Below are 25,545 nucleotides of genomic sequence, written 5' to 3'. Positions count from 1 at the left end.
GAACATGGGGGACGAGTCATTTTTTTTGGACTTGGGTGTTTTCTGGTTTCTATCAATTTCAGCTGCGTTTCAGTCGGGGAAAGTTTAAATTTTTTATTTTTGAAAGACGGTCAAGGAAACGCTTTGACGGTGGTGGAAAGTTTATGTGAGTGGAAGGGAGCGAGCGGCTTCTTTGACATAAGGGAGGGAGTTTGGATATGTCAGAGGCATTGATAGCCGTCTAATTGGTATCTCAACAAACAGGTAAAATGGATAGCGAATACTATGAAAGGAATCATCATGGGCGATCACAAGAGAGTTCAAGGTACTATCAAAGACAAGGCATCACATCTACTAAGCATCATCTCACGCCGAGACCACAAAAGGTGGCTACACGGTTTAGGAAAAAAGAATAGCCTTGAGCACAGACTCAATGGGCTCTGTCATTAACCAATTTAATCAAGGACTTTACATTGGATCACAAGGTTGCATCTCACTCTTGACTACTACGCAATAGAGTAACAAGAGTGGTTGAGCACAGACCAAAGACAACGCATCATCACAATCACCAGCAAAGGGAACATTGAGTTTGAAATATCCTGTTGTCAGGTGCGTGAAATTCCATTCGAGTTTCTCCATACTTGAAAACTCTTCCCATACCTATCAGAGGTCAGTTGACTTGAACTGCCTCGACAACCAGAAAAACCAAAACTATCCGCGACCATCTTGGGCCGGAACCGACGTAACTATGCATACAAATAAACGATGTAATCAACCCATCCGTCCTCCTTGTATTGAGGCCCAGTAGTACACCAACCCCCCCCCCTTTAGGATCATTGCGTAGCCCACTAGGCAACGCTTCAATGTCCCTTTTTGCCTCGATCCCTATGTTGCGAGCATCTGATCAGAGAGCTCGATGAAATAATATAAAACCCAAGTCCAAGAGAGTTGCTGCCAACCATGGCAGCCCAGCAAGCCAATCCCCACCAACTTGTTGCCGGCCCGAGAATAGAGGCTGTCCAGGTAGATAGGCCCAGACCTCCAGAGACCCCTTAGGATATCGACGCAAAACCCTCATGGCGTCGTTAGAACAAAGACATTACATCCCACTCGATACACCCCCCCCCCCCAATTCCGTGACCGCCAGATTCTCATATCTTTTTGAACAAAACTCGGAGGCAAGCTGCGCAGTAATAGTGTAGAAATAATGAACAAGAATGACGCCTCAGCTGGCAGGTTGAATCAGCCCAGACCAGACATACTCGGAGGTCGTCCATGTGTAAAGAATTATTGGTATATCGTATGCTGGTTTACGAGTGGAATAGATCCCAAGCCCGTTCACATAATCGGATAAACTCCTCCTTCTTCTGTCGCTGAGTTTCGGGGCTGTCGCGTCCGGCACCAAAGGGTCCACGGCGAGTGGGAGCAGGTCCGTGGCCTAGGGGAGGGCTGCCGTCCTCATATTCGGCTCGGGTCCGTCGCTTGCTGGCACTTCGTGAGGCCTCAATAGGCCGGCTTCCAGGAGCGGGAGAGGGAGGTGTCGGGGGCTGGTGTCCGCCGTAGTGGACCAGCTTGGGAAGAAGTTCAGGTCGGCCACCGGCAAGGTCTTGCTGAGCCTCCTCGGCAGATCTGTACTCGCGGCTACGGCCGGGGGTCGGGGCCTGGGGAAGAGGAGGGTGTCCAGGAGACGTTAGAGGTCCACGGGAGCTGGGGCCGCTAGGGTAGAGGGACTGAGGAGCATTGTCGGGGTGCGCTGAGAGGCCCTGGCCAAAGACGTCGCTGATGGGTGGCAGACGGTTGTTGGTCTGGTTAGCAGGGACGTGGTGGATGTGCGAGGTGCTTGACAGGTTAGAGGGCTGGTTGGCGATATGTCGGGTCATAGGAGCAGGATGCTGTCGACCAGTGAAGCTGTGGCCAAGAGGCGCCGACTGGATAACTCGCTCGTTGGCGAACTGCTCGTGAGAGGGAGCAACAATAGAGAGGCCTGGAGGGGCCTTGTTTCTTCGCGACATGCCAGGCGTCTTGGCGGAGAACTGGGAGACGGGATCCTTGTCGGAGCCGTCACCCTTGGCAGACTGTTGGTGCAGTCTCGCTTCGATAATGTGTCGCTGCTGCTCTCGAACTGACATACTTCGCTGGAGCTGCTCCTTCATGACGGGGTCTTGGGTGACAAAGCCAGGAGAGAGACACGCAATACCGACTTCCTGGATACCGAGGCCGTCGCGGGCGGTCATCGGCCGCGCAGAGGCGGGCTGGTTCGATTTGAGTGTGTTCTTTGAAAGATCGAGTCTTCGCGGCCGGGGTCGCGTGTTGGTCATGCCGGGGGAGGCGGGCTCCTTCTTGACGACAATCTTGGGAGGCGCGCCGGTAGATCGAGAGCTAGAGAGACAGGCAGTGTCAGCAAGAGGGAAATTTCGGGTGGTCAGGGAGTAATTGAGGCTTACGCGCTGGGGGGCGAGGACTTGGGACCAGAGCCGGCAGCTTTGGGGCTGCTGCTGTTGGATGAGTGCGCTGTCGCATTCGATGCTGAAGGGGCGGCGGCGGACCGCTGTGCAGAGGGAGAAATGGCGGTGGTTGAAACCGACGTGTGCGCAGGAGGCAGCTCAGAGTATGAGGGCCTCTCGTGAGGAGCGGGAGAGGGGGCCATTGCAATTGCTGCACTCATAGTGAAAGGAGCGGATGCAGGGCTGGCTGTGGGAATTGGTGAAAGGTGGTTCGTAGTTGGCAGGGTGCGAGGAGACCTGCAAGGAGGGCGAGAGGCCAGTCGGGCCAGTCAGCGAGCCAGAGTGAGCCGAGCTGCTGGGTTTTTCTGGGTCTCGCGAGTCGGAGGCTTCCTGTCTTGGCGAGGAAAATGAATCGTTCGGCGAGGGCCGCGAGACAGGAATGGAAGCGATCGTGGACGTGGCAGACTCGAGTCAGCACGAGATTTGTGTGTTGTTGTAGAACAAGATGGAGCAATATCCAGAACCGGGAGGCTGGCGAGAGTAGGTAGCTCAGCTCAGCAAGGAAGGCCGCGATGTCTGGTTGGTGGTTCGACTCGACGGCTGGGGCTCCTTTAGTTGTCCAAGCTCAAACCGGGCGGTTCAGCTCTGTGCGAGATGTGACAGAGCAATGTCGAAGGCTGGGTTGGGTAATTTTCCTCTTTTCCGGGAAAGAGGAGGACGATCGAGAAATCGAAATTAAAAATAAGATGATAAGAGGCGGCAGAAAAGGAACACAAAAAAGACACGATTATTAGTCCGGACTCTGGTTGCTGACGATTGATTGATTGATTGATCGATCGAGGGAGTGAAAAGCCAGGGGGCGTCAGAGTGGTTCGGTCGGTCGACTGGCGACTTGTTTTAACATGGAACTTCAGGTGTGGGTTGTTGGCTCGGCAGGCCCGCGTTTGGCGTGTTTCGCCCAACTCAGTTCAGTTGGTGCGTAGGAAGCAGCGGGCAAACGGCCGAAGAAGGGTCGCTTGGTTCTTTTGGGTAAAAGATGTGCGCGGGGTGCTTCCGCTGGACGGCCACTAGAACTGCTGGATTATAGCGAAAAGAGGTGGTGAAGCGAGGGAAAGACAGTCGACAATGTCCTGGTATTGGATCTTGTCGCCGTTGGAACAAGGAGGCCGGTAAGTACAGCGCAGTGCAGCGCAAATGCAGTGCAGTCAAGCGCCCAACCAACAGCGTGGTATGCAAGACCGTGGGCCACGGGCTCGGAATTAGCGAATGAAGAGATTCCCACAGCCGACAGCAAATGTGACGAAGCGGAAAGGCGTTGGCGTCGGCGGTAGCAGTAGTGACAGTGAGCAGTCACAAAGTAGGCACCTGGCAATCGATGGCTCTGTCTGGTTGCGTTGCGTTGCAGGCACTTGACGAGCTCGGTTGCGAGGTTGGCGACGGCGAGAGTAGAAATTCGGATGAGATGCGGGAGAGAAGGAGAGAAAAAGAATGTCCAGAGAGGAGGATGGCTCGAGACAAAAAGTCGCAGAATAACGGCAGAAAATCGCCAGCTGACGATGAGGGGTCGGTCGGGTACCTGGCGATGTTTTATTTGGTGCCATGTATTTTATGAAAGGGGACACGGGGAAAAGTGACACAAAGGCATGGCGCCCGGTTCGTGTCTTGAAGCAATGGATCCGACCCAGCCAGACGAGCCAAGGGACATGGATGGGATCGATGAGGATAGAGAAGGACCGGGGTCGCCCCTGGTTGCTCCAAGCCCAGAAGCCAGATGGGGAGGGGTGAGGCTATCACACCAATTGTGAAGACACAGACCGGATGAGCATCTCGAGAGCAGTCCAAGCGATTGGCACAGGCACAAGAGGCCACAGACAGACACCTCAAGTCCCTACCCACACAACTCCTCCAGTGTCGTCCCGCACAGGCACAAATCAAGCCAGAACCAGACGGCCCACGGCCATTCATATCGGACGGATAGGCGATTGACAGGCGGGCAAACATCCCAAAGAAACGACACGAGGCATGGCAAGCCAGGGTCCAGGGTCCTCCTCACCTGAATCCTGCTGCTGGATGCACGCGACCCAAGCCAACCGTCGGCCACTCGTCGTCGACCTTGTCGCCATCGGCCTCGCTCTCACCGTCGCTGGCGGTTTGACATTGATGCTAACAAACCCTCCAACGTGGCCCCTGCCGCTGCTGGTTGGGCCTTTATCCCTGTACACGCTGTTGGCAGCCAACCTCACATGCCCAAGAGCACTGCATTCTCTCTCCATCGGCCGCCGTTGATGCGCTGTGCCCGCTGTGCGGTTGCGGTACGGGCGCCTTTTCTTGCGTCCTCGGCCTGTATGTATGTCCAACCATCGCCCACTTGCAGATGCCTACATAGATGCTGTTGGAGATGGGATCAACATACCGCGGTTCAGTCCGCGGCCCCAGACCAGACCAGACAACACTTGCACTGACTTGACGGCCCCTGTGTCATGTTCCCATCTGAAGCTGACCGCTCCTCAGTCTTGGATAGTTGCGGTGTCCATCTCAGACATGCAGATTAGGAAAATCTCTCTACTATGTGAACCAGCCAGCGTTATATGGCAGTCCTGAGTCTCAGATCACTGATCAAGACGAGGTGCTGTGAGTTGTTACACAACCCGGCTGTTGTGGTTCCAGTTCTCAGTCGCAACTGGAAGCCAGTCGCTCGGTTACCGGGACGGAGGGGTGGTCTGAGGGACATGGGATGGGCTCGGTAGAATCTGGAATCCATCCCATCCCATTCCTGTCAGGCAGCCCTCCATAACCTGTAACAGCCAGTGTCAGCGTGAGGGTCAGAGGTGAGGACTCCTGCTGGATGCTCGTCGCTAGTGCACCCCGTGGCGCTGGTACGCTAGCGGTCTCAAGGTCCATGGTTGGTGAGTCGAGATGGATGGTGAGTCGGCCGTCTCTGAGCGATGGAACCTGTTTCGTCAGCGATCCACGGCGCAGCAGCATCGGCTCTGAATGCAGACATCCAATGGTGAGAGCTCATCCGTACAGACACGAGGTAAAGGGGAGGGAAAGGGGGAGGCAGGGACCGGACGATTAGCTGCGAGCTGTTGATTCAAGACCTCGGGCTCTTGAACGTCGGGCCATGCGTATCCTTCTGGGCATGAGGGTTCCATAGGCACTGCAAAAGCACCTCACTTGTTAGCGAATGCATGTAAGATGAGGAAATCCCGTGTTAGGTGCGAGTGAAAGAGGAGCTGCTAGAATCACGGGACCAAGAGTTGCATGAATGCCTCCATCTAAGATACAGCAAGGAAGGTGCGCCTTACGGGCTTCAACTACACTACCTAGGCAGGTACGGTCCTGCAGTAGAACATCTCGAATCCCACCCGCATATTACACGTCTCGACCCAACTCAAACTCTCCTACAGACACGACAATACAATTCGCACGCAAGTCCATCTCAATGCAATCTCATCCCGAGCTAATCTTGGGCTGCCTCGTGGCTATTAACCACCCCCCGCTACTTCCCACTCACGGCCGGTTCGCCTCCCAAAACCCACTTCCACTGACACGTCCTGTCGTCTCCCCACTATCTCGGCTCGTTCACTCCCTTTCCCACTTCCCATCCATGCCTGGATTGCCACTCCCACATGCTGAAACTTCCCTGCCCCTCATACGCATTCTCAAACACGCTGGATCCCAAAACGGGCTTGGGTCCCTGACGATCTTCGGCCACAAATTCTTCCAGCAAAGACCTGCCAGACACAGCAACAACTCCAGACTAGGCAAACGTTACAAGAAGGAGTTGCTATCACGAGGGATCAAGGCTGTGGAGGCAAAGGGCGAAACGGTGAGAATCAGAAATGAAGGACTGTTTCTCGCCTCGTACGATCTACCTTCTCCTCATTCATTCATCGTCTCGGTCGTCGTCTTTGTCGTCGCAAGCTTTCATCTGCCACCACTGACAATTTCGCCCCTCTGCCCCCGAGATCCCCGCTTACAAGTCAATAGTTGCAACATCTACAGAGAAGGCCTGCAATTGATAGGCAAATCGCCCCGGGTTCTCACAGCATCTGCTTGCACTATTGCTCTTCTACGAACGATAGCTGCCTTAGTGCGTTGCAAGTCGTCTTATGTCTGCCTCAGCCTGTTCTCCATCCAGATCAAGATCTTCACTCGGCTCACTCCCCCTCACAAAATCGTATACGATCTGCTGTTCCACTGCCCATCCATCTTTCATGCTTCTCACCAACTGACAATATCGACAACCCCAGAGGCTCGGGCACGCGGAAGACAGTGATATGCATTCCCTATTAATGAGAATATTATTGTGATGCGTCAAGCGCATATTCATTATTCCAAAGCTCATGTTGATGACGAAACCTAACAATGATTTCATACACTTTTCCAGACTCGAGTCGTTTCTTTCCTCGTTCTTTCGAGGCAGCTAATAATTGTCGAGGTATTTAGTTAGGGCTCTGCCTCAGTCATGCTGATGGATGACAAGTCTCATGTTGACGATCTTCTCTTGACCGGCATTGACAGCGCCCCAGTTCCGTCCTCAGCAACCCCTGTCAACTGGCCCCTGGCTCTGATCGGGCCTGCACCCATCATCCATATTCACCACCGCTTCTAGCCAACCATTCGCTGCAGGATTAATTTCTACTGCGTCCACTCTTTTCAGGTCTGCCACATGTCCATACATGCGTGCCGTGCACAGTACGTACCGCAGCATTCTGCTGAGCAGCAAACGAAATGGAATTCCCGCTCAATGGTGGTGATCCCTTTTAGGATGGTTCGACCAGCGCAGAATCTGGGCGTGAACCTTGCGAGCGCGCTGAGGCCCCCAAACCTCCTTTCTCCGAGTATTTTTACCAGGTCGATATCCATCCAGATGAAAGGCTCCGAATTCTCTACAGCAGAAACCGGGTGGGTGACTAGACATGCTGCATGCCTTTATTTTCAGCGCCGTCGCTGCTTAACCAACCAAATCTCGACGCCGTGGGCCTTGCGAAATGAAGAATGGCGCCGTCCATCTCCCGCCGCCATCGCTTTCAGGTGGCTTCTCCCCGGGCTTGTTTTGGTTCAAAGCTGCTTGCCACGGGCGATTTGATGGTTCTGACGAGGGTCGGCGTGGTTGAGGAGGTGAATACCCGGATTCTCTTCCGACTCTCGCCTCCGCTTCACCCTTCGGACCAGGGACAATTGTTGCGGATTGCGGACATGCTCTGTAGGGCTTTCACATTGTTGTGCTTCACCTCACCTGAGACGGCGTCTCAGGTTATGAGCTTGTGGAGGGTTTCCTCCACATGCACTGACACCACACCTCTCGCTGCAACAGCAGCACAATCCCCGGGGGCCCCCAGCACAAGTGCCCAATTCGTTTCTGCAACCACCCTTTCTGGGCGCCGTCGTTTGCCATGTTTCATACCCACGGGCCTTGGTCTCTGATTGGTCTTCCATTGCTACCCTCCCAAACCCTCAAACGCGAATCATGGCTGGTCCGTGCTGAGTCCTGATGTGGCTAGCCGTTGCATTGAATCGATATCCAGCTGATCCAGGTGAGGTTTGTGGTTGTGATACACATTTGCTGGTCATGTTATGTTGCTTGATAAATTGGATGTGGTTTGTCGTCATAAGAGGCCAAAGTTTGGCTCGGCTTCTCCTTGTCCGAGCAGTCAGTATAGGCCGCAACTCTTGCCGTTTTGTGCACATTTCTCTGTTGGCTCATCCGAAGGCCCCTCCATGACGCCCGAGACATGAGGGGCATCCTTGTCTATATGCCAAATCTTCAAACTTTGCCTCGTGGACAACTTGGAATATCCTGGGAGAATATGGTGACATTCCAAGGCATGAACCATGGTCGGAATCATCGGACCTCTCAGTCATTTTCCCCAGGGGCAGATTCTATGCAAGAGAGTGATATTGACTTGAGACGACTGCCACTGTCTGGGGCAATATCTGCTTCACGGTATTGGATGAGCCACACTATCATCCGTTGCGTGTAGCTGACCACTTCATCGTGCACCCTTCCATTCAGGCTGCCTCCAACGCTAGCTTGGTCGTCTTGTGCAGAGCTGTGCAACAAGACGTGTGCGTGTCTTGGGTTCTTGGGTGAACTATATTTGGCAGATGTGCTGCGCCAACAATCCCACCACAGCTGTCGTACCATGATTGACAAGCCCTTTCTAATCAAATAAATTAATTCACCCTATATTGATATCATGAGCTTCAGGCCAAGAGCACCGAAAACCGGGAACCACCCTGCATTGCGGGCACTCGTGAGGACTCTGATATGTACGTTTGTCGGTACTCCCGGAAAACACATCGGTTTCTTGACATGTTGGTTTACCAATGGCACGCAGGATTAGGAGCAAAAATCATAGCATTGACAAATTGTCATGCAGGTTTCCTATTATATCACTCGTCAAACATGGTAGGTTAAGACAAACCGACGTAGTATCGACGCCGGTGTCGCCGCATGAGGCATCCACGCTGCGAGCCTGATGGTCATCAGAGATGTGAGCGAAATCGAAATGGATATATGTTTGCTTCTTGAAATATGCAAGAAATCAAAGACAGGGATTGGCAGTCAGGATGTTTTCTTGACAGGTACCGATCCAAGTAGTTTGCCATCCGTGTAGGTTGTCCGGTTGCCTCTGATAGCTCTTGCACGCCACACTCGGCCACTCAGCCTTGTCAGTGAGAGTGGAGGCGCCACAGCACAGCCTCATCAAATGCGATTGGACCCCTCCGCCCACTGGTCAGCCTTTTCGGGCCCCGCCAAAATTTTCCTTCAGTGGCATTGCGATTGAAGGCTCCGACCTCTGATACTCCAGTGAAAAGGAAAAAAGTCAACCTTGCAACAAGACTCTACAAGAGAACCACCCTATTTTACACTTTACTTGAATTATTCCCATACATAAACATGCCTGCTCGTACCAAGAAGGAAGAACAGCCCCAGGCTGAGGACACCAATATGGAGGATGCCCCAGCCTCTGCGCAGCCTAGTGAGGACGTAGAGGAGGAGGAGGAAGAAGAGGAGGAAGAGGAGGTTGAGCCCCAGCGAGTGAGAATTGTAAGTTTATTTGGATTATTCTTCATTCATGAGTTTTACTGACAAGCCATTCAGCTGCCTGGCTCAACAGACACTGCCGCCTCTTTTGAATTCGTTGACGAGGGTCACACTCTTGGAAACGCTCTGAGATATATCGTCATGAAGAAGTATGTATTGCCAGAAGCGTCGCTTTGTACTCGTGGCTAACATGTTTCAGCCCTGATGTCGAGTTCTGCGCCTACTCGATTCCTCACCCCTCAGAGCCCAAGATGAACATCCGCATCCAGACCTACAGTACGTTCATACGGTATCTAGTTACAATGACCAATCACCATGCTAACTATTTCACCAGGTGGCACGGCGGTGGATGCTCTCAAGAAGGGATTGACTGATCTTCAGGACGTCTGCGACGTTGTTGCCGACGAGTTCTGGACCAAGAGGCAGGCCTACAACGCCGAGCAAGGAATTGACCGGTAAACCTGGAACGGGCACTGTAGGGGTTTTTAAAAAAAGGCAATTGCATTCACAAGGAGCACGATGGACATAGAGGCGTTTTGATGAATTCCTTCTAATAAGTTATATACACGAGCAATCACTGCCGTTAACTTTAGTTGCGACCCTGTGTCTTTGTTAGCTCCGTCTCGACATAGGGTGAACTGAACGATGGCTCACCTCCAGGAAACCAGTCATGAAGCTTGACGGTAGTCTCTTGTCGCCTCGGAAGTTCTCCTCCTTGAAGTAGGACATGACGTGGTTGGTCTGCTTCCAGAAATTCATGGTCTCCTACAATCGTGGGGTTAGCAAAGGCAACCCCTCTCATCATCCCCAACCCGCTCCTGGTCGTAGGGATCGTCCGCACCTGGTACTCGGCGTGAGACTTGAACAGAAGAACGTCCACGACGGACAGCTTGTTCGCAAATCGGTGTCGCTCAAACTCTTGTCGCATTCGGGTTCGGATCGTAGAGACGGGCATGGGCATGTTGTACATGGTCTGGACTTCGGGGGCCTAGTTCTCGCTGGTTAACCAGATCTATGAGTGAGGACTCGAACCCGGCCTCAATGGGCCTCCAAGTAAGGCTCATAGCCTTCCCGGAGCCGTAGGGACCATGTCGGGGTTCGTCAAACGTACAGCTCGGAGCCATTCTCGGTAGGAGGACAGGACTCGACGCTTCGCGTCCGCCCAATTGGCAGCTATGGAGGGCATCAGCAAGGTCAGAAATATAGCCGGAAGCAAGTCGTCTCACACTGCGCCGTCTTCTTGGCAAATTGGGTCGGCGTAATGGCCATGGTGGGCAATCAATGCTCTCAAACAACGGGAAACCACTCTGCTCTGACGTTTCCCAGATTCCCGAAGCCGAGATGCACGAGAGGTAGCGCCCGGAACAGGATCACGTGGTTCTGGCGCCACACGCTAGTGCACAGCCACAAGGGGGATCTCCCACTTACAAAGCCGCCTTTCGTCAGCGACGCCACCTTTAAGTTTGTCAGAGGCAACCTGCGATTTCGGGGTTTCTCCAACGCGCGAGCGCAAGCAAAACAACGACGAGACACACGCAACAGCCAACAAACAACACAACCACCGCAACCACCCATCATGCCCGCGATCCGACACTCGTCCAAGAGAAAGCCTCCGCCGGAGGGCTTCGAGGATATCGAAAGCGATCTGCTCGTGTTTGCGAACAAGATGAAGGATGCGCAGAACAAGCCCCCACCAGCAGGACCCAGGCATCAAGCCCAGTGGGAAATCTTTCAGATCTCGCATCAGCGCAGTCGATACGTCTACGAGTTATACTACGAGAAGGAGGCGATTAGCAAGAAGTTGTACGACTTCCTCCTAAAGAACGGCTACGCGGACGCCATGTTGATCGCAAAGTGGAAGAAGCAAGGCTATGAGAAGGTTAGTTCATCATGCTTTCCGCTCTCTGATGTTTCGTCGCTAACTCTACCTAGCTCTGTTGTTTGCGCTGCATCCAAACAAAGGAGACAAATTTTAACAGCACCTGTATCTGCCGAGTACCGCGAGCGGAGATGAAGGAGGACCAGGACATCCAGTGCGTCAGCTGCGGCTGCAGAGGTTGCGCATCGAGCGACTAGACATGGCGAGCTCAAGTTTTAACACCGGACGGGTATGGGAAATTAAGACTAAAAACGAAACCAAAAGAGACGGCGTTTGGCGCAACAGGGAAGTTATCAGATCATGGGGTCTACGACTGACTGGTGGAAAGCGATGGAGGTCGACATGATGAGGTAGAAATCCTTTTATTTGGCCATTTCATATCTTCATAACATGGTGCTGATTATACTACACAGCTTGGACACCCCACACCCATTCATATCCTATCTCTTGGAGAAGCCTGCCCTCCCGCGTCCGAACCGGATGCTTGGAGGGACAAAGCTCAGCGACGACATGGCGCCCGCAAGGTCTGCCATCTCCGTGTCTGGGGCCTTGTCGCTGTCGGGCCTCTTCTCCTCCTTCTGTGCCTTTGGTGACTTTGGTGTCTTTGGTGACTTGGGTTCCGGCTGTGAATTTGCACCCTCGGCCTCGAGGAGACTCGCGCGGCGCCGAGAGCTCTTTGTGACTTGCGAGTTGGTTGAAGATCGGCGGCGGTGGTGACTACCGTCGTTTAAGAGTGACCTCCTACCGTCGATGCCATCTCTTGTGACGGCGAAGAAGAAGTTCTTTGGGTACATGTGCTTGTCGATGAGGTGCATCCGTCGCTTCTGGTGTGTCATGCACTTGCGCTCACATCCTTCCACGAAGCAGGAGTACTATTCCATGTTAGTCGAGTCGGTTCCTCATATGATGTAGGAGAGTCATGGGCTTAAACTTACAGTATGCTCCCCCTTTTCCCGCTTGACAGTCACCAACGGGTCATGGCATTCTTCAATGTGGACGTTGAGCAGATGCTCGCTGGGAAAGTTCTTGCGGCACTCGAGGCATCGATTTGTGTGAGTCTTGTTGTAGTGAACCTCGTACTCGTCGTAGGTCTTGAAAGCCAGAGGCTCTCTGTGCGGTGGCAAGTTGCATCTCATGGCGAATGAGTCGAGCTCGTCGTCGATGGCAGAGTCGAGCTGGGTGACCTTGAAAACCGGGCGGATGGTGGGCTGGGTACCTGCAGTTTCGGAGTCCGAATCTAGCTCTCCTTGGAGCTCTCGTGAGCGCTTCATCTTTTTGTGTGTGGTGAGCTTGATTGGGGCGGTAGAATTTACGTTTTTTTGAAGCAAACCAGAGACTTGCGGAGCGGTGAGTGCAGGGTAGTGAGTGTGTTTGTCGTGTCTGAGAGGATGCTGGACTGTTGCTAGTTGCTTGTGGGAGGCGAAGCAATGTTGGACAGTTTTGGTGTGTATAATCTGGTGGTTATTTACTAGGAAAGGGTCAAGCTAAAGGCTGTACAACTGTGAGGTTGAGGCAAAGCCGGGACAATATTCAAGAATTGGATCTCGAGCTTCTGCGTTGGAGTTGCGGGCCGATCAGCAGCTCGGGCAGTGAAATATGGCCGGGTTTTCACTGTGACGGGCGCTAAAGCTCGCTACAGCCTTAGCCGACCAAACGTCCAACGATAGGCTCATGTTAAAACCACTGGTTCAGCTCGGGCAAGAATGGTCAAAAAGGCTGACGGTATGATAGATATGAACCTTATGCATCACGGATGTTTAATGAAATTTGCTTTTTTAAAACCACGATATTAAACATTGACGTGGTTGTCAATTGATCACGCATGTAACATTTTCTTTAGCTGCCTGATGATGATGAACTGGTGAGGGGTACAAGAGACAAGCACGGACCACGAGTGATGAAGCATGAACCGACGTTTAAAAGTTGACGAGGAGAGATGATGCGTGTAATTTGAGGATAAACTGTGCGCTGTGATTGAAGCAACGTGATTTCTAGAGCCTCAAACATGCCCTTGGCTGTACCAACCATCGGGCAGCCTCAGACACACACACACACACACACACTAGCAACAGTAGCCTTGCAGAAATGGTGACGGATGATGCGTTGATACCGGGCTTCCAAGCGATGATCCAAGGGTCTTGGAAGTGCACATCCGAAGTATTCCCACGGGCACCAAATCAGGACCTTGAGGGGTTCAACCTTCAACTAACTCGGGGTTCTCGTGTTTGACGGGAGGCGGCTCAGGCTCAGGCTTAGAACTCGGATCGATCCATCCCTCTTCACTTTAATTCTCACATTTATTTATTTTTCGCCGCGCCTCGCCCAACACCCCAAACTGAACTCACTCACTCACTCTCAGCAGCGCCTTTTTGTTTTTGTGGCGCAAACGACGCAGCCTGCAGCAAGCTCAACTATATTTCCCATTTTCGTGTTATTTTCCTTTTCCATTTCCCATTTCGTATTCTCTCCCATCCTCGCTCGCTCGCTGCACCCGCCCGCCGGCTTCTTCGTCTCCGCCAATGTGTGTCTCCTCGGCCGACGCTTCGATTTTCGCGAGCCGCCGAGTCTGCTCCCCCCAAACCCAGACCCAGACCCAACATCCCGAACTGCGATCGAGTTATGGACCGACAGCCTCTCCATGATCCTGCTCCAAGAAAGAATGATCGAGAATCCTTTTAGTTCGATACCAACTCTCTAAAATTGTCCCCCGCGACATCCTTCCTCCCCCCTCGTCCCGTCCCGCCCTCGCCGACGAGACCTCTCGCCTTAGTACTCTGCGCTCGCCAAGTTTCCCTGCCGACCTCGCCGATCGCCGAAACTCGCCCAACTTTGCGACCATGGAGGCTGCCGCTGCTCAGGCTTCCACGCCAGAGCACGCAGACCTTTCTGCCAAGGCGAGACACACGTGGCGGTACGTGTGAATGCCCTCTTCCCTCCCTGCTGTTGCTTGAGCTCTGCTTCGACAATACCCCGCCAGCTTCGCGAACCCCCATTACCAGTCACTGACCTCACCACCATTCCAGCACGGCGCTCAAGCTGCGAAAGCTCCTCACCAAGCAGCTCGAGAAGCTCCCCAAAGATAATAACGCTGGCGTCGACATCGCCCAGTTCGAGGCGATAGATTCGCAGCTGGAAAAGTGAGGATAATGGCTCGCAGTCTGCTGCGCCCCTGATGCTGATAGCTGCCCTCAACACAGATTCCGCCTTGCCTGCGTGCAAACCATCTACCTCGACTTTGAGTATGCTGTCGCCGAGCGCACCGACCACGCAATGTGGACGGTGCACACCAGCATCAATAACGAATACCGACGAACCCTGGGTCGCCTGAGACACCTGGCGCAGCACTCGGACAAGCACAGGGCTGATAAGACGGCTTCCGAGAAGCGCAATGGCGAAAAGTCCAAGGGAGACAAGCAGAGCACCCCGAAGCAGCAGAAGAACGACAGGCGCAACGTGGAGAAGCGGAAGCTTGGAGAAAAGTACACGCACTTCCTGCACGTTGCTCAGGAATTCTACAAGGGATATGTCCAGCGCCTCTCGGCGCGCTACGATATCGTCGAGCTGAAGCGCATTGCTCAGGGAATCGAGGTCGACGGCTCTCCCACCAGCGATGTTATCAGCCCGGTCCCAAGCCAGATCTACCCCCTGGTGCTGAATTCCTGTCACTATACTCTTATATGCCTCGGCGACTTGGCTCGTTACTACGTTCAGTCCGGTCTGAGAAAGTCGAGCTATAGAACCGCATTGGCCTACTACAGCCTTGCCTACGACCTCAAGTCCGACTCGGGCTTCCCCTTCCACCAGATGGGCATCATCAGCCTGGACGAGGGTAAAGACCTTGACGTCGTCTACTACTTTTACCGGAGTATCGCGACCGCCGACCCTCACCCCAATGCGAGACAGAACCTCGAGTCCAAGTTCAAGACCATTTTGCAGCCGGATAAGAACCCGCCCAAGAAGCAAACACGCGGGCCGAGCGATGCCTTTGTCACCTGGTTCACCAAGCTCCACGCCTCGTACTATCGGGATGAAGTCATGTCACACAGCTCCGAGCTCGAGAGAGAGGTTCTGCATCGTCTTGACATGGCCTCTAAGAGCGCCAGCCACACCCAGGTCCTATTCAAGATGTCCTTGATCAACATGTCGAGCTACTATGTTGCTACGCAAAAGTTTACCGGTTTGTTTTGCACGCCCCGACCTTTCGAAGCACCTCCTAACGCCGCATAGAGTCTCAAACCCCTGCGACATCGCGCTTTTGCCAGCACACTTTGCGCCTGAACTCTCAGTTTATCCTGGCCTTTTGTGCTGCGCTGGAATCTGAGCTCGTCGAAATTGTTGGTCGCGAAAGTCACGAATCCGAGGACCCGGCTACCGCAAAGTCGTCTCCTACTATCACTTCGCTCCTCCCACTTCTCCGCATCTACGGCATGTGGCTCGCCGCTCGCCGTCACGAGATCTTTGCTGCTGGTGAAGCGCTGGGTGCAGTTCTGCCGGATATGGTCAAAGCCCTCTCCAAGGTTTTCTCTCTCTTGTGCAACGACACATATACCCAGGAGAACCTAGCTTCGTGCCCTTACCTGTTGGCCGAGGATGTTGACACCCAGGGATTGCTTCCCCTTTCCGAGGAACAGGTTCCCCTGGCTTGCCGTTCTTACTTTAACGAGAATGGTACCCTGAAGCCACGACTGCCGTCTCAAGAGAACCGACTTGATCCTTTCCAAGAGATGTTGGCCAGAATCCTGGACATCCTTCGTTGCGCCTATTTCCTGGCTGAAGACAACTCTTGCCCTCTCGCATATCGTGTCTCTGAACGGGGTCTGGTCTTTGAATATCAAGTCGTCCCTGTTGCGAACAACGCCCCCGCCGCTATCAACAATGTCCCCGTTATGAGCAATGCTCCTGAGCCAATGTCAATCGTCAATTCCCCTGTGCGCGAACTCAAGGTCAACACTAAGAACCCCGGCCGGCAGCGCACCACATCTGTTAATCGACAGCCCGACAATGGACAAACCGAAAACCGACCTCCGGTTAACGATGGCGCGAGAAAGGCATCACTCACTTCACCCCAACCTACGGTTCAACCCGAGCCTGAACCTCAGGTTCAGCCTCGAGCACCCTCCCCCGCCCAGAGTGAAAGCACCTTTATCCTCGGCATGCTCACCCCTTTCCTGAAGCCCCCGATCTCGGATGCTACCCAGTCATCCCACCGGTCTAGCGATGAGACTTCTTATGGAATGCATAGTGCGACTGCGAATGAGGTCTTTGGCATGATCCAGCAGCCTGAGCCTAGCCCAACTGGTTCGATCACCTCTGGCAAGCTGAAGCCCTTGCCATGGGATTGGGTATATACGCCTACCCCTCATAAGGCGACTGGTCCCTCCGCCATGGCTTGCAAAGATGTCTTCGATGCCCCTGTCAGCCCCAACTTCTCGTCCCGAGACCTGCCCCGAGGGACTGTCAGTACTCTGGAGGATCCCTTTGCGAGCACTTCACCTCAGCAACTCTCGACGAACCTGACCCCTCGAGTGGCTAGCGGTATGATGGGAAGCCCTCGCCGCGTTTCAGCTGCAGATGAAGCCGCTCACCGTAACAGCCTGCTTCAATCTTTTGTGAGCACCAGGGCTCCCCGAACGTCTATGTTCAGTCAGTGGGGTCAGAACTCGTCTCGCATTCCCAAGGAGACCGTCCCATCGTCCTACGGCAACCACCAGGCCTTCAACGGCTATCCCATGTCCTCCGCATCTGCCTTCTCCCACCCCAGCAGCCTGTACCAGGGAACCCCAGCCAACGGAGCTGTCTATGGCATGCCGTCTGGAGGTTATATGGATATGAGCCAGTATAATCGCACTCAAACTCAGGAGTCGATGACTGTCCCGTCCGCCGCCCGGCGTTTCCAGATGGATGAGACGGCTCTGAACTACGACGCCGCTATTCTTCAGGCTGCTTTTCACGACAACAAGTAGGCGGCCAAGGGTTTCTCTTTGAACCTTTTCTACTTTCACATCAACCAATCTGACAATTGGAGACGGCCAACTGCCGAGTCTGTTAGCGGCCATGGCGCTTTCGTGATGTCCCGTTCCTGGCTAGGCCATTCGGGACCATCACGATGAGTTGAGCTAAACTATAGCGAACAACCATGTGCTAGCTAAAGCACCCATTCTTGGAGTCCTCGCGGTTTTGACGACGATATGAACTTATCGACACACTCGATCATTCAGCCGATGCAACATTCACTCATATACGGGATCTGGATCTGCTGTTTTGCCGATACACCAGATCTCTGCACAACATCTGATCTCGAGTTACTGCGACACAACAGCCCAGGCTGGTTATACACAAACCTTGTGTGCTGTGCTGGTCTACACGCCAATCAGGCACGGGCGATTCTTTTGGTTTCTCAGGCAAGAAGTCACTCATTTTTTATATTCACTCAGAAAAATATGCTTGCCAAATACTCGATATCGTGGAGGATACCGTGCCGCTGTGCGCTTGGGAGCTCCCCCCCATAATCAGGGTATTCTCTCTCCCATTTGGATGCAAACGCCGTTGTTGAAACCGTTTCCCTTTTCCCTATCAACGCCAAACCACATTCAGTCCCTTGATCAAGGATACGCAAGATGAGTTGTTTATGGGTTTAAGCACCCTGGTAGGTCTGCTTGGGGAAGGGGTATCTGCGGGAGACGGTTAGCTGAGACATTTTCTGAGATGGATGATTCCGGGGACTGGTGCCCTTGTGGAGGAGGAGCCATCGTGATGGTGGCTGTAGGGGAAGATAGGTAGAAGAAATGAAGTTGCAATCAATGTCTTGCGAGGTGGTAGAATCAATCGTGCTCGTGGGGGTGAACTTACGAAGGTCCAAGCTCCTGGATGCTGAGACGAGCGAGCCACTGGCCGAGGTCGATGCTGGTCTCAAGGGGTTTGCCCTCGAGGATACCGGCAAGGAGACCACCGGCAAAGGCGTCACCGGCACCGTTGGTGTCGTTGATCTTCTCGGTCTCGATGGCGTGGACGGGGAACTCCTTGATACCCTCCTCACCTTGGATGGCAACAAGGGTAGGGTCAGTGCCCTGAGTGACAATGGCAACTCGCTTTCGCTTGGTGTTCTCCTTGGGGAGGTTGGCAAGGTGCTTGACAACGTCCTTGGGCTCCTTGCTGGGCAGGCCGTGGGACTCGGCGTAAGCAGCGGCCTCGGTCTCGTTACCGATGATGTAGTCCCAGTAGGGGGCGCTGGCATCAACAACCTCCTTGAAGAACTGGGGGATAAAGGGGGCGGAGAGGGAGAGGACAAAGATCTTGTTGTGCTCAGCAGCCTGCTTGGCAAGCTCCATGATGGCGGGGGGGCAGACTGGTTTATATTAGCGCAATTGAACGTGAGCTAAGCTGCTGGAGCTCTCTCTCACCAGTGAAGTGGAATCCACCGACGTAGTACACCTCGGCGTTCTCGACGAGCTTCCAGATCTCAGGCTGCTTCAGGTGGTCCAGGTCGTAGTGGTTGGCAGCACCGAGGTCGGTGCACAGGCTTCGGTTGTGGCCAGTGATGATGGCACCGCAGCGGCCAGTCTTCTCCTTGGGGTCGACACGGTACTCGACGCGGAGGCCAGCGGCCTTGACGGCGTCGTGGAGGATGGCAGAGTACTTGTCGTCGCCGGCACCGCCGATGTAGACGACGCTGTTGGGAGGGAGGATGTACTGAGCACCTCGGGCGCTGTTCTGAGCAGCACCACCGGCGATGAGCTTGGCATCGTAGTTGTTGAGGAGGTCCTCGTAGAGAGGGATGTGCTTCTCCTCGGCGAGGATGGCATCGTTGGCCTTGAGACCGTACTTGTCGAGCAGGGCTTGGTCACCGACAGCCTGGATGTCTGCGGGGGAGGGACAAAAAGGTAACCGTCAGCACGCAATCCAAGACAGGACATGTCGGTGTAAGGACGTAAGATTTGCTCATTGAGGGGTATTCAAGCTTCGGAGAGACTCACCGAGGAGAGGGTTCTCCAGGCAGAGGAGGGAAAACTCTTTAACGGGGGCCATGGTGTTCAATTGTCTAGTAAATACAAAAGATGATGGTGTAGATGCAGCTCTCGAAGGGAAGAGTTTGAGATGGATGGAGGGGTTGATGCCCGTCTTGGTGGGGTTCAGGTCCAGTCGACGTGGGGCCAGCGTCGTCGTCGGCGTCCGAGTGGGAGCGACGCCTGAGAGGCTGCGAGCCCACGTGCGACAGACGAGGGAGGGAAGACGGGATGTGGACGGTCTCGCGAGCATTGTTTCGATCAATTGTAAAAATCAATGGTGTTGAGAGTGTTTGCAACGGTGGAGTTTAAAGATGGAAAAAGGTAGACAAGCATTCAATTCAATCGAGATCACCATCATACGATCCATCGCTTCGGCAAGGACTAGTTGACCCGGATACCCGCATCATAGCAGCAGGTGACCCTTGGCCATGATCCATCGCGAACCTTGACGAGATGCATCCACAGATTGGCAGGCAGACACGTGTTTGGCTTTAACTGTAGATTGACAATCGGACATCATTACCGATCAAGCAGGCTCCTCACCTCACGACCGCAAGCCCTGAGCATCTCTGGTATTCCTGGTATCTCACTTCTTTCGCGCAGCGCACATCGTTCACACAGAAACGGCCTTCAGATTTTTTGCGCCAAATGCCATAGTACTTGCCCTTTGAGCTACCAGCCATCTGCTCTCAGCAGTACCATCAATAGATGCAAGCAAGCCAGTATAACACCATCCCAATGAGACCATGAACCAGCCGCCATCTTACTCCTTCGTCTTCTGGGTACCACGGAGAAGACCCGTCCTCCGGGCAGCGATAAGACCGGCCTTCTGACCCTGGGCGGCGTATCGGGAGATGGTAGAAGCCTTACCAATATGTTGGTGGTTACCCTGTGTCGAGTGTCAGCTCTTCTGTTTTTGCCTTGTTAATCCTGGGGATACATACACCACCGTGGGGATGGTCGACGGGGTTCATGGCAACACCACGAGTCTTGGGCCAGCTGTTGCGCTTGACAGCGAACTTGTGCTTGGCACGAGAAGCCTCTGTTTCTATTGTTAGCAATCCATACCTACCAATCTTGTACCAGGGAAAACGTACTCAGGAGGGGCTTGTCGGTTCGGCCACCACCAGCAACAATACCGATCATTCCTCGGGACTTGGAGAGGACAACCTTCTTGGCACCAGAGGGGAGCTTGATGCGGGTCTTGCCCTCATCGGGGTTGTGGCCGACAATGGTGATGTAGTTGCCGGAGGTGCGGCCGAGAGTACCACGGTCGCCAACCTTCTCCTCGACGTTCGAGACGACGGTACCCTCAGGCATCTCACCGAGGGGAAGGACGTTGCCGACGGTCAGGGCAGCCTTCTTTCCGGCGTAGATGAACTGGCCGGTGTACATGCCCTCGTTGGCGATGAAGGTCTCGGTGACCTGCTTGAATCGGTAGGGGTGGCGGAACACGACCTTGGCGAGGGGAGCACCTCGACCTGCACAAAACAATCATGGTTAGTCGTCGTTCCTCCATGGCCAATGTGTCTGTGGTTTCCGTCGAAAAAAAATAATTCTTGGGAAAGCTCGTCGGGGAACTTGCCAGCATCGTGAACGATCTCGCGGACGACACCTCGGAGGTAGCCATGGCGCTCGGCGTAGTCGAGGTTGCGGAACTTGGCGGGAGCCTTGTTCAGGCGCGTGTTGGCCGCTTTCCTGGATGTTAGTATTTTCGAAACTTCGATATCGTCGGGAGGAGGCTCGATCGGTACTGACTGAAAATGGATCCACGACCCTTGCGCTGGTTGCGAATGACTCTACCCATGGTGGCTCTTCTTCACGGTAGATGCTGTGAAGCTGTGGGTTAGTATGGAGGATCGAGGGCGAAGAGGTAAGGATGGGAATTTACCTGGCTTGGGCCGCTTGGTGTTTTGTCAAAGAGGGCCGTCGGTGCACTGAGCTTGATAATTTTTTGTGCGCGGGACCTCAATGGGTGGGAAGGGAGCCCTGACCACGTGACCTGCACCTCGCGAGCCGATCAGTGGAAAAGATGTGGGGCGCGGCAGCCGAACAACTCAGGGCCCCAGCTCTTGGAACCTGCAAAAATGACGGGAACCCGGCCAACTCAACCCAGACGTGCCAGAGATTGCCCGGTACCTTGGCTAACGTGCGCCCTGCGCCGGCGCGACGCGTACCGAGCCAATGCCATCATCTCATCCCCCAACGTCCTCTGGCTGAGATCATCACCACAACGGAACAACACCCCGGCTACTGGAAGATTACCGCGACGCCTGACCTACGCGACATTTCAGCCTGCTACCATGTTGTGATATTACATGCAATGCGGAACGGTTGTCGGGCTTCATCGCATCTTGACAGTTTCTATCACGGATATCTCAAGTCTTATGTCATGGAAGGTTGCCTCACGGGCTGTTTGAATTGTGGCTCGCTCACCATCAGGTTTGGCTGAATCATCGTGGAGAAGCTCTGAAACGCTTCTATGCATGGGAGTGGTTGGGTCCGACCAAGTGGTTGACCCGTTGGATGGTCAAAATGGAGAACAATCACATTGTGAGCTGCTGCCCCGTGTTACGATGTTGGGATTCAAGACAAAACCTATGCGTTCTCAGTGGGACGCATCCCTGGTCTGCCTCTGCGGATGCTCAAGATCTTTTGAGACAGCCATTGATGTGTGGCGCGAATTCTGCGCTATCTGAAGGTTAAGGCGGTGAGAAAACTCTTATTTTGTCACTCAGGCTCTGTGTGAGACGTGGTCATCCGCTCTGGGTTGGCTCGCCTCGATTTCAGGCTGAGCCTACGGGAATGGACTCCAGGAGCGTTTTTGCACTTGTGGGAGCAGGGAATGGGCGTCGGGGGTGACATAAGTCGACGGGTTGGTTGGGTGCTGGGGATCGTCCAGGATGCCCGCTCAAGGTCAACGACACAGAACTTGAGTCGCGACCGTCAGGAGAAGGATCAACAAAACAGACTTGCTAGACTCGAATGCACCTAGCGGGCCTTCAATCCCGTCTCAGGTTAAGAGTCATAACATGGGATGGATAGGTTGGGGTATGATGGATGCGTTCATGGATGATGGCAATCTTCAACTTGGAAGATTTGACGAGGGAATGTGTATGTGTGGATGAGGGCATGCGAGCTTCATGTGTGTCGGGCTCACAGACCTCATGTTGCTGTCATGTCGAGTGCCAGGCGAGGAGACATACCTGCTCAGGCCAGGACCTCAGGGAGCCAGAGACAGACGACAAGGCTCTGGGTGTTTATTGTGTTGCTCAAATAGTTAACTTGGCTTGGTCGACCTATCAGATTTGATAAGGCTTGCGGCTCGTTCGCAACCTGAGGCTAGTGTGTGCTTGTTCCGCGTGAGAGCCCAAGTTACGTCGTTCCTCCTGGGCTGCTTCTTCCCCCCCACATCTCCATCTCCATCTCCCATTTCAACCTCGATCCATCCTCACAACAACAACATCGAGCAGCCGCCCGCAAAATGTCGGACGACGATTCCTCGGACCTCTCGTCCTTATCTTCGGCGCCGTCAGATATCGAGCTGGATGCTCCTGAAGATTTGGAGGCGCCCAAGCCCAAGACCAAGAAAGGCATCCAGAAATACTTCTCCACGGTTGCGGAGCAGCCACCCAAAGAGCCCTCGCCGCCGCCGCGCAAACGATCACCCTCGCCGCCTCACGAATATGTCCTGGCAGACAATCCCGACATTGCTGTATGTGTTTGCATCCCGATTTTTATTCATTTTTCAAAAGGCAATGGTTTGGCGCGTGTTGCCACCTTTGCGACGCGACCTGGTCGCGTACCTGACGTCAAGGGCCCTTGCTAACAGATGCAGTTCATTGTAATGTTCAGAAGCCGCTTCCACGACGCATTTCCCAAATCCCTCGCCCACTTTGGCCCTCAGGAGCTCGAGCGCGATGTTGTCGAAGCCACCCCCGGCGATCGAGTCGAACACTTTCTTTGCGCGTTGCTGGGGTTACTCTTGAATCGCAAGCAGGATGTCAAGTACGGCCGCCCCTTTCGCTACGATAAAACAGCATGCTGACAAGCAATTTTCTAGGCCAGGCCACTACGGCCGCGCCCTGGAGGATGCCATTAGCACCCACAAGAACCAATGGGCGCCCGCTTGGGAGGACAAGAACCCCTTGTCTGGCGGCGCAACATTTGCGTCGATGAACCCCACGCAGAGGGTGTGTTACCTCAATTTCTACTTGATCGCGCGATCACCGCTAACCATCTTGCAGCTCACATTGCTACGCACTCTGATCCTTTGGACTCTTTCGTCGTCCGAGACTGTCAAGGGGCTCATCAACCAATCCTACAAGCAGAACCGCCACGAAGATGATGCGAACCAACCGAGATCGGTCCAGCCATGGGGATCCGACGGCGACAAGCGTCGCTATTTCCTAATTGAGGGACAAGACGACACAGCCTTTCGCATCTACCGAGAAAGCAACCCTGCTGGAACGAAGCGCACATGGTGGAGTGTGGCAGGCACAATTGATGAGCTCAAGGCCCTTGCCGAGAAGCTCGAGGTCAAGGATGGGGGCCCAAAGGCTAGGAAGTTGGCTCAGAAGATGACCTCTGCGGTACCTCGTTTCGAAGCTGGGGAAGAGGTCAGTATAGATCCATCCAAATGCCAAGTAGGCATGCTTTGCGTTTCTCCTACTAACACTTGACAGAAACGTAAGCGTCGCGAATACCGCCAGATGCGAAAGGAACAGTTCAAGCGACCTGAGCCCGGCTTCTCACTCTACGAGGGTCGCACTCGGGGCAAGAAGATGAAGTACACATATTCAGACGATGAGGATATCTTCAGCGACTCGACTACTCGGCGTTCTGCCCGCAACACTGGCACTCATACTCCAGTCGAAACCGGCCCGGTGACCACCTCGAGTGGCCGGCAGATCAGGGCGCCAACCCGACTGAATGCTGCGACAGGTAGCAGTGCTCCTGGTAGTGTACAGGGAGACACATCGGAAGTCGAAAAGGAGAACTCGGTGGGCCCAACAGGACGGCCTCGACGGTCAGCAGCTGTCAACCATGGTACCAGTGGCTGGGCAGGAACCAGCAACGGCTCTCGGCACAATACCGCGGATGACTCTGAGAATGAGAGCGAAGCTGAATTTGGGGACGACGAGGAAGACATCGATGCGCACGTGCCTGAGGAGTCGGAGGACGAAGACGAGTTTGATGAAGATGAGGCCATGGTTGACGATGATCTGGATGATTCAGCCCGCAGCCTGGTCGTGAAGCTGTCAGTCACGCCACCAAAGCTGCGAAGCGTCCTGGCGCCAAACCCGCATGCTAGCAACAAGCTTCCGACACCTAGCTCTGAGAGAGGGGGTGACAAGGCTGAGGCTTCTGAGGCGCCTCAAGTCGAGATGGAGGATGCCCCGGCTACTGAGGCCGAAATCAAGGAAGCTGCCAGCAAGAAGGTTGAGCCAGCAGCTCGAGTATCCCCGGCCCCAGACACCAAGTTTGCAGAGCGCCAGGCCGCGACTCCTGCATCGATCCATGCGACGCCTCTGGCTTTTAGAGGAAGCCCAGAGAAGCCGCATGTTCAACCGGTCCCCCGGCCTATTGATATTGGCACAAGCCGCGAGTAGGGAGTGGCGGTTTAATCAAATGTTTTTGTCGGAGTTCCGGAACAGGGGGCTTATATGGCATAGAGTTAACATGGCCAAGGGTCGGTATCACGGCGGAATAGATTTTTGGCATGCGGCAAAAAAGGGTATTGATGGCACGGCACATTGCATGAGATGCCGACGATGGGCCATCCAGACGAGAGATGGCGAAGCAATACCCAGCAGAGATACTCATGTTGAGCCCTGGTTATGTATTTTGTCATAAGTTAGGGGATTTGGCCGGAACGCGAGCGAGGGCGAACGCGTTGTATGTTTTTGATACCAAAAAGGAAATAAACACATAATTCATCCAACTTTGAAAGTTCTGAGCGAGAGAATGATGCCGAGTTGCCTACATGGATTCCTGGGTCGTGAGGGCAAAGTAACAGTGAGAAGACGGTAGTGATAGGATGCTCCCTCGGCTGTTTTTCATCAATATTATGGATTATTTTTATTGTTTCTTTCTTTGCCTTGTGAGGTCTTGAGTTGACCTCCTTCGGCATCTAGGATGCATCTCGGTCAGTCACCTAGCGTATGGGACAGGAGCTGG

The 25,545-nt window shown here is 53.9% G+C and overlaps 9 protein-coding genes across 9 annotated transcripts; 4 read left to right on the top strand and 5 right to left on the bottom strand.

Moving 5' to 3' along the window:
• Nucleotides 1–1,289: 1,289 nt before the first annotated feature.
• Nucleotides 1,290–2,363, bottom strand: NECHADRAFT_38462 (uncharacterized protein; the record flags this gene model as incomplete). Its single annotated transcript, XM_003051721.1, has 1 exon — nt 1,290–2,363. A coding segment is annotated over one exon (1,074 nt), but the record flags the coding sequence as incomplete, so codon positions are not given.
• Nucleotides 2,364–9,333: 6,970 nt separating this feature from the next.
• On the top strand, nt 9,334–9,939 carry NECHADRAFT_79161 (uncharacterized protein; the record flags this gene model as incomplete). The annotated part of the gene is made up of 4 exons (XM_003052162.1): nt 9,334–9,483; nt 9,538–9,629; nt 9,680–9,756; nt 9,815–9,939. 4 exons carry the CDS (start codon nt 9,334–9,336, stop codon nt 9,937–9,939), a joined length of 444 nt encoding a protein of 147 aa, XP_003052208.1.
• A 73-nt stretch (nt 9,940–10,012) lies between these two features.
• On the bottom strand, nt 10,013–10,776 carry NECHADRAFT_102572 (uncharacterized protein). Its single transcript, XM_003051720.1, has 5 exons — nt 10,707–10,776; nt 10,592–10,653; nt 10,322–10,468; nt 10,135–10,245; nt 10,013–10,081 (listed from the first exon to the last, which is right to left on the bottom strand). Exons 1-5 carry the CDS (start codon nt 10,747–10,749, stop codon nt 10,070–10,072), a joined length of 375 nt encoding a protein of 124 aa, XP_003051766.1. The 5' UTR covers nt 10,750–10,776; the 3' UTR covers nt 10,013–10,069.
• A 224-nt stretch (nt 10,777–11,000) lies between these two features.
• NECHADRAFT_73610 (uncharacterized protein) lies at nt 11,001–11,731 on the top strand. Its single transcript, XM_003052161.1, has 2 exons — nt 11,001–11,359; nt 11,413–11,731. Exons 1-2 carry the CDS (start codon nt 11,057–11,059, stop codon nt 11,554–11,556), a joined length of 447 nt encoding a protein of 148 aa, XP_003052207.1. The 5' UTR covers nt 11,001–11,056; the 3' UTR covers nt 11,557–11,731.
• A 68-nt stretch (nt 11,732–11,799) lies between these two features.
• NECHADRAFT_79158 (uncharacterized protein) lies at nt 11,800–12,630 on the bottom strand (the record flags this gene model as incomplete). Its single annotated transcript, XM_003051719.1, has 2 exons — nt 11,800–12,231; nt 12,295–12,630. 2 exons carry the CDS (start codon nt 12,628–12,630, stop codon nt 11,800–11,802), a joined length of 768 nt encoding a protein of 255 aa, XP_003051765.1.
• Nucleotides 12,631–14,196: 1,566 nt separating this feature from the next.
• Nucleotides 14,197–17,322, top strand: NECHADRAFT_79157 (uncharacterized protein; the record flags this gene model as incomplete). The annotated part of the gene is made up of 4 exons (XM_003052160.1): nt 14,197–14,270; nt 14,383–14,496; nt 14,557–15,536; nt 15,587–17,322. The coding sequence occupies 4 exons, from the start codon at nt 14,197–14,199 to the stop codon at nt 17,320–17,322; spliced, it is 2,904 nt and encodes a 967-aa protein (XP_003052206.1).
• Nucleotides 17,323–17,755: 433 nt separating this feature from the next.
• Nucleotides 17,756–19,413, bottom strand: NECHADRAFT_60239 (uncharacterized protein). The gene is made up of 4 exons (XM_003051718.1): nt 19,333–19,413; nt 18,760–19,218; nt 18,209–18,704; nt 17,756–18,030 (listed from the first exon to the last, which is right to left on the bottom strand). The coding sequence occupies exons 1-4, from the start codon at nt 19,382–19,384 to the stop codon at nt 17,994–17,996; spliced, it is 1,044 nt and encodes a 347-aa protein (XP_003051764.1). The 5' UTR covers nt 19,385–19,413; the 3' UTR covers nt 17,756–17,993.
• Nucleotides 19,414–19,833: 420 nt separating this feature from the next.
• On the bottom strand, nt 19,834–21,298 carry NECHADRAFT_100124 (60S ribosomal protein L2). Its single transcript, XM_003051717.1, has 6 exons — nt 21,257–21,298; nt 21,124–21,196; nt 20,951–21,058; nt 20,463–20,846; nt 20,310–20,407; nt 19,834–20,254 (listed from the first exon to the last, which is right to left on the bottom strand). The coding sequence occupies exons 2-6, from the start codon at nt 21,170–21,172 to the stop codon at nt 20,129–20,131; spliced, it is 765 nt and encodes a 254-aa protein (XP_003051763.1). The 5' UTR covers nt 21,173–21,196; nt 21,257–21,298; the 3' UTR covers nt 19,834–20,128.
• Nucleotides 21,299–22,849: 1,551 nt separating this feature from the next.
• Nucleotides 22,850–24,977, top strand: NECHADRAFT_37796 (uncharacterized protein; the record flags this gene model as incomplete). Its single annotated transcript, XM_003052159.1, has 5 exons — nt 22,850–23,080; nt 23,204–23,373; nt 23,429–23,558; nt 23,613–23,984; nt 24,051–24,977. 5 exons carry the CDS (start codon nt 22,850–22,852, stop codon nt 24,975–24,977), a joined length of 1,830 nt encoding a protein of 609 aa, XP_003052205.1.
• Nucleotides 24,978–25,545: the final 568 nt, after the last annotated feature.

This window comes from Fusarium vanettenii (assembly GCF_000151355.1).
Source record: "Fusarium vanettenii 77-13-4 chromosome 4 genomic scaffold NECHAsca_3_chr4_2_0, whole genome shotgun sequence".
NCBI lineage: Eukaryota > Fungi > Ascomycota > Sordariomycetes > Hypocreales > Nectriaceae > Fusarium > Fusarium vanettenii.
Note: the sequence above shows the minus strand (reverse complement) of the source record. Positions and strands in the feature narration are given on the sequence as shown.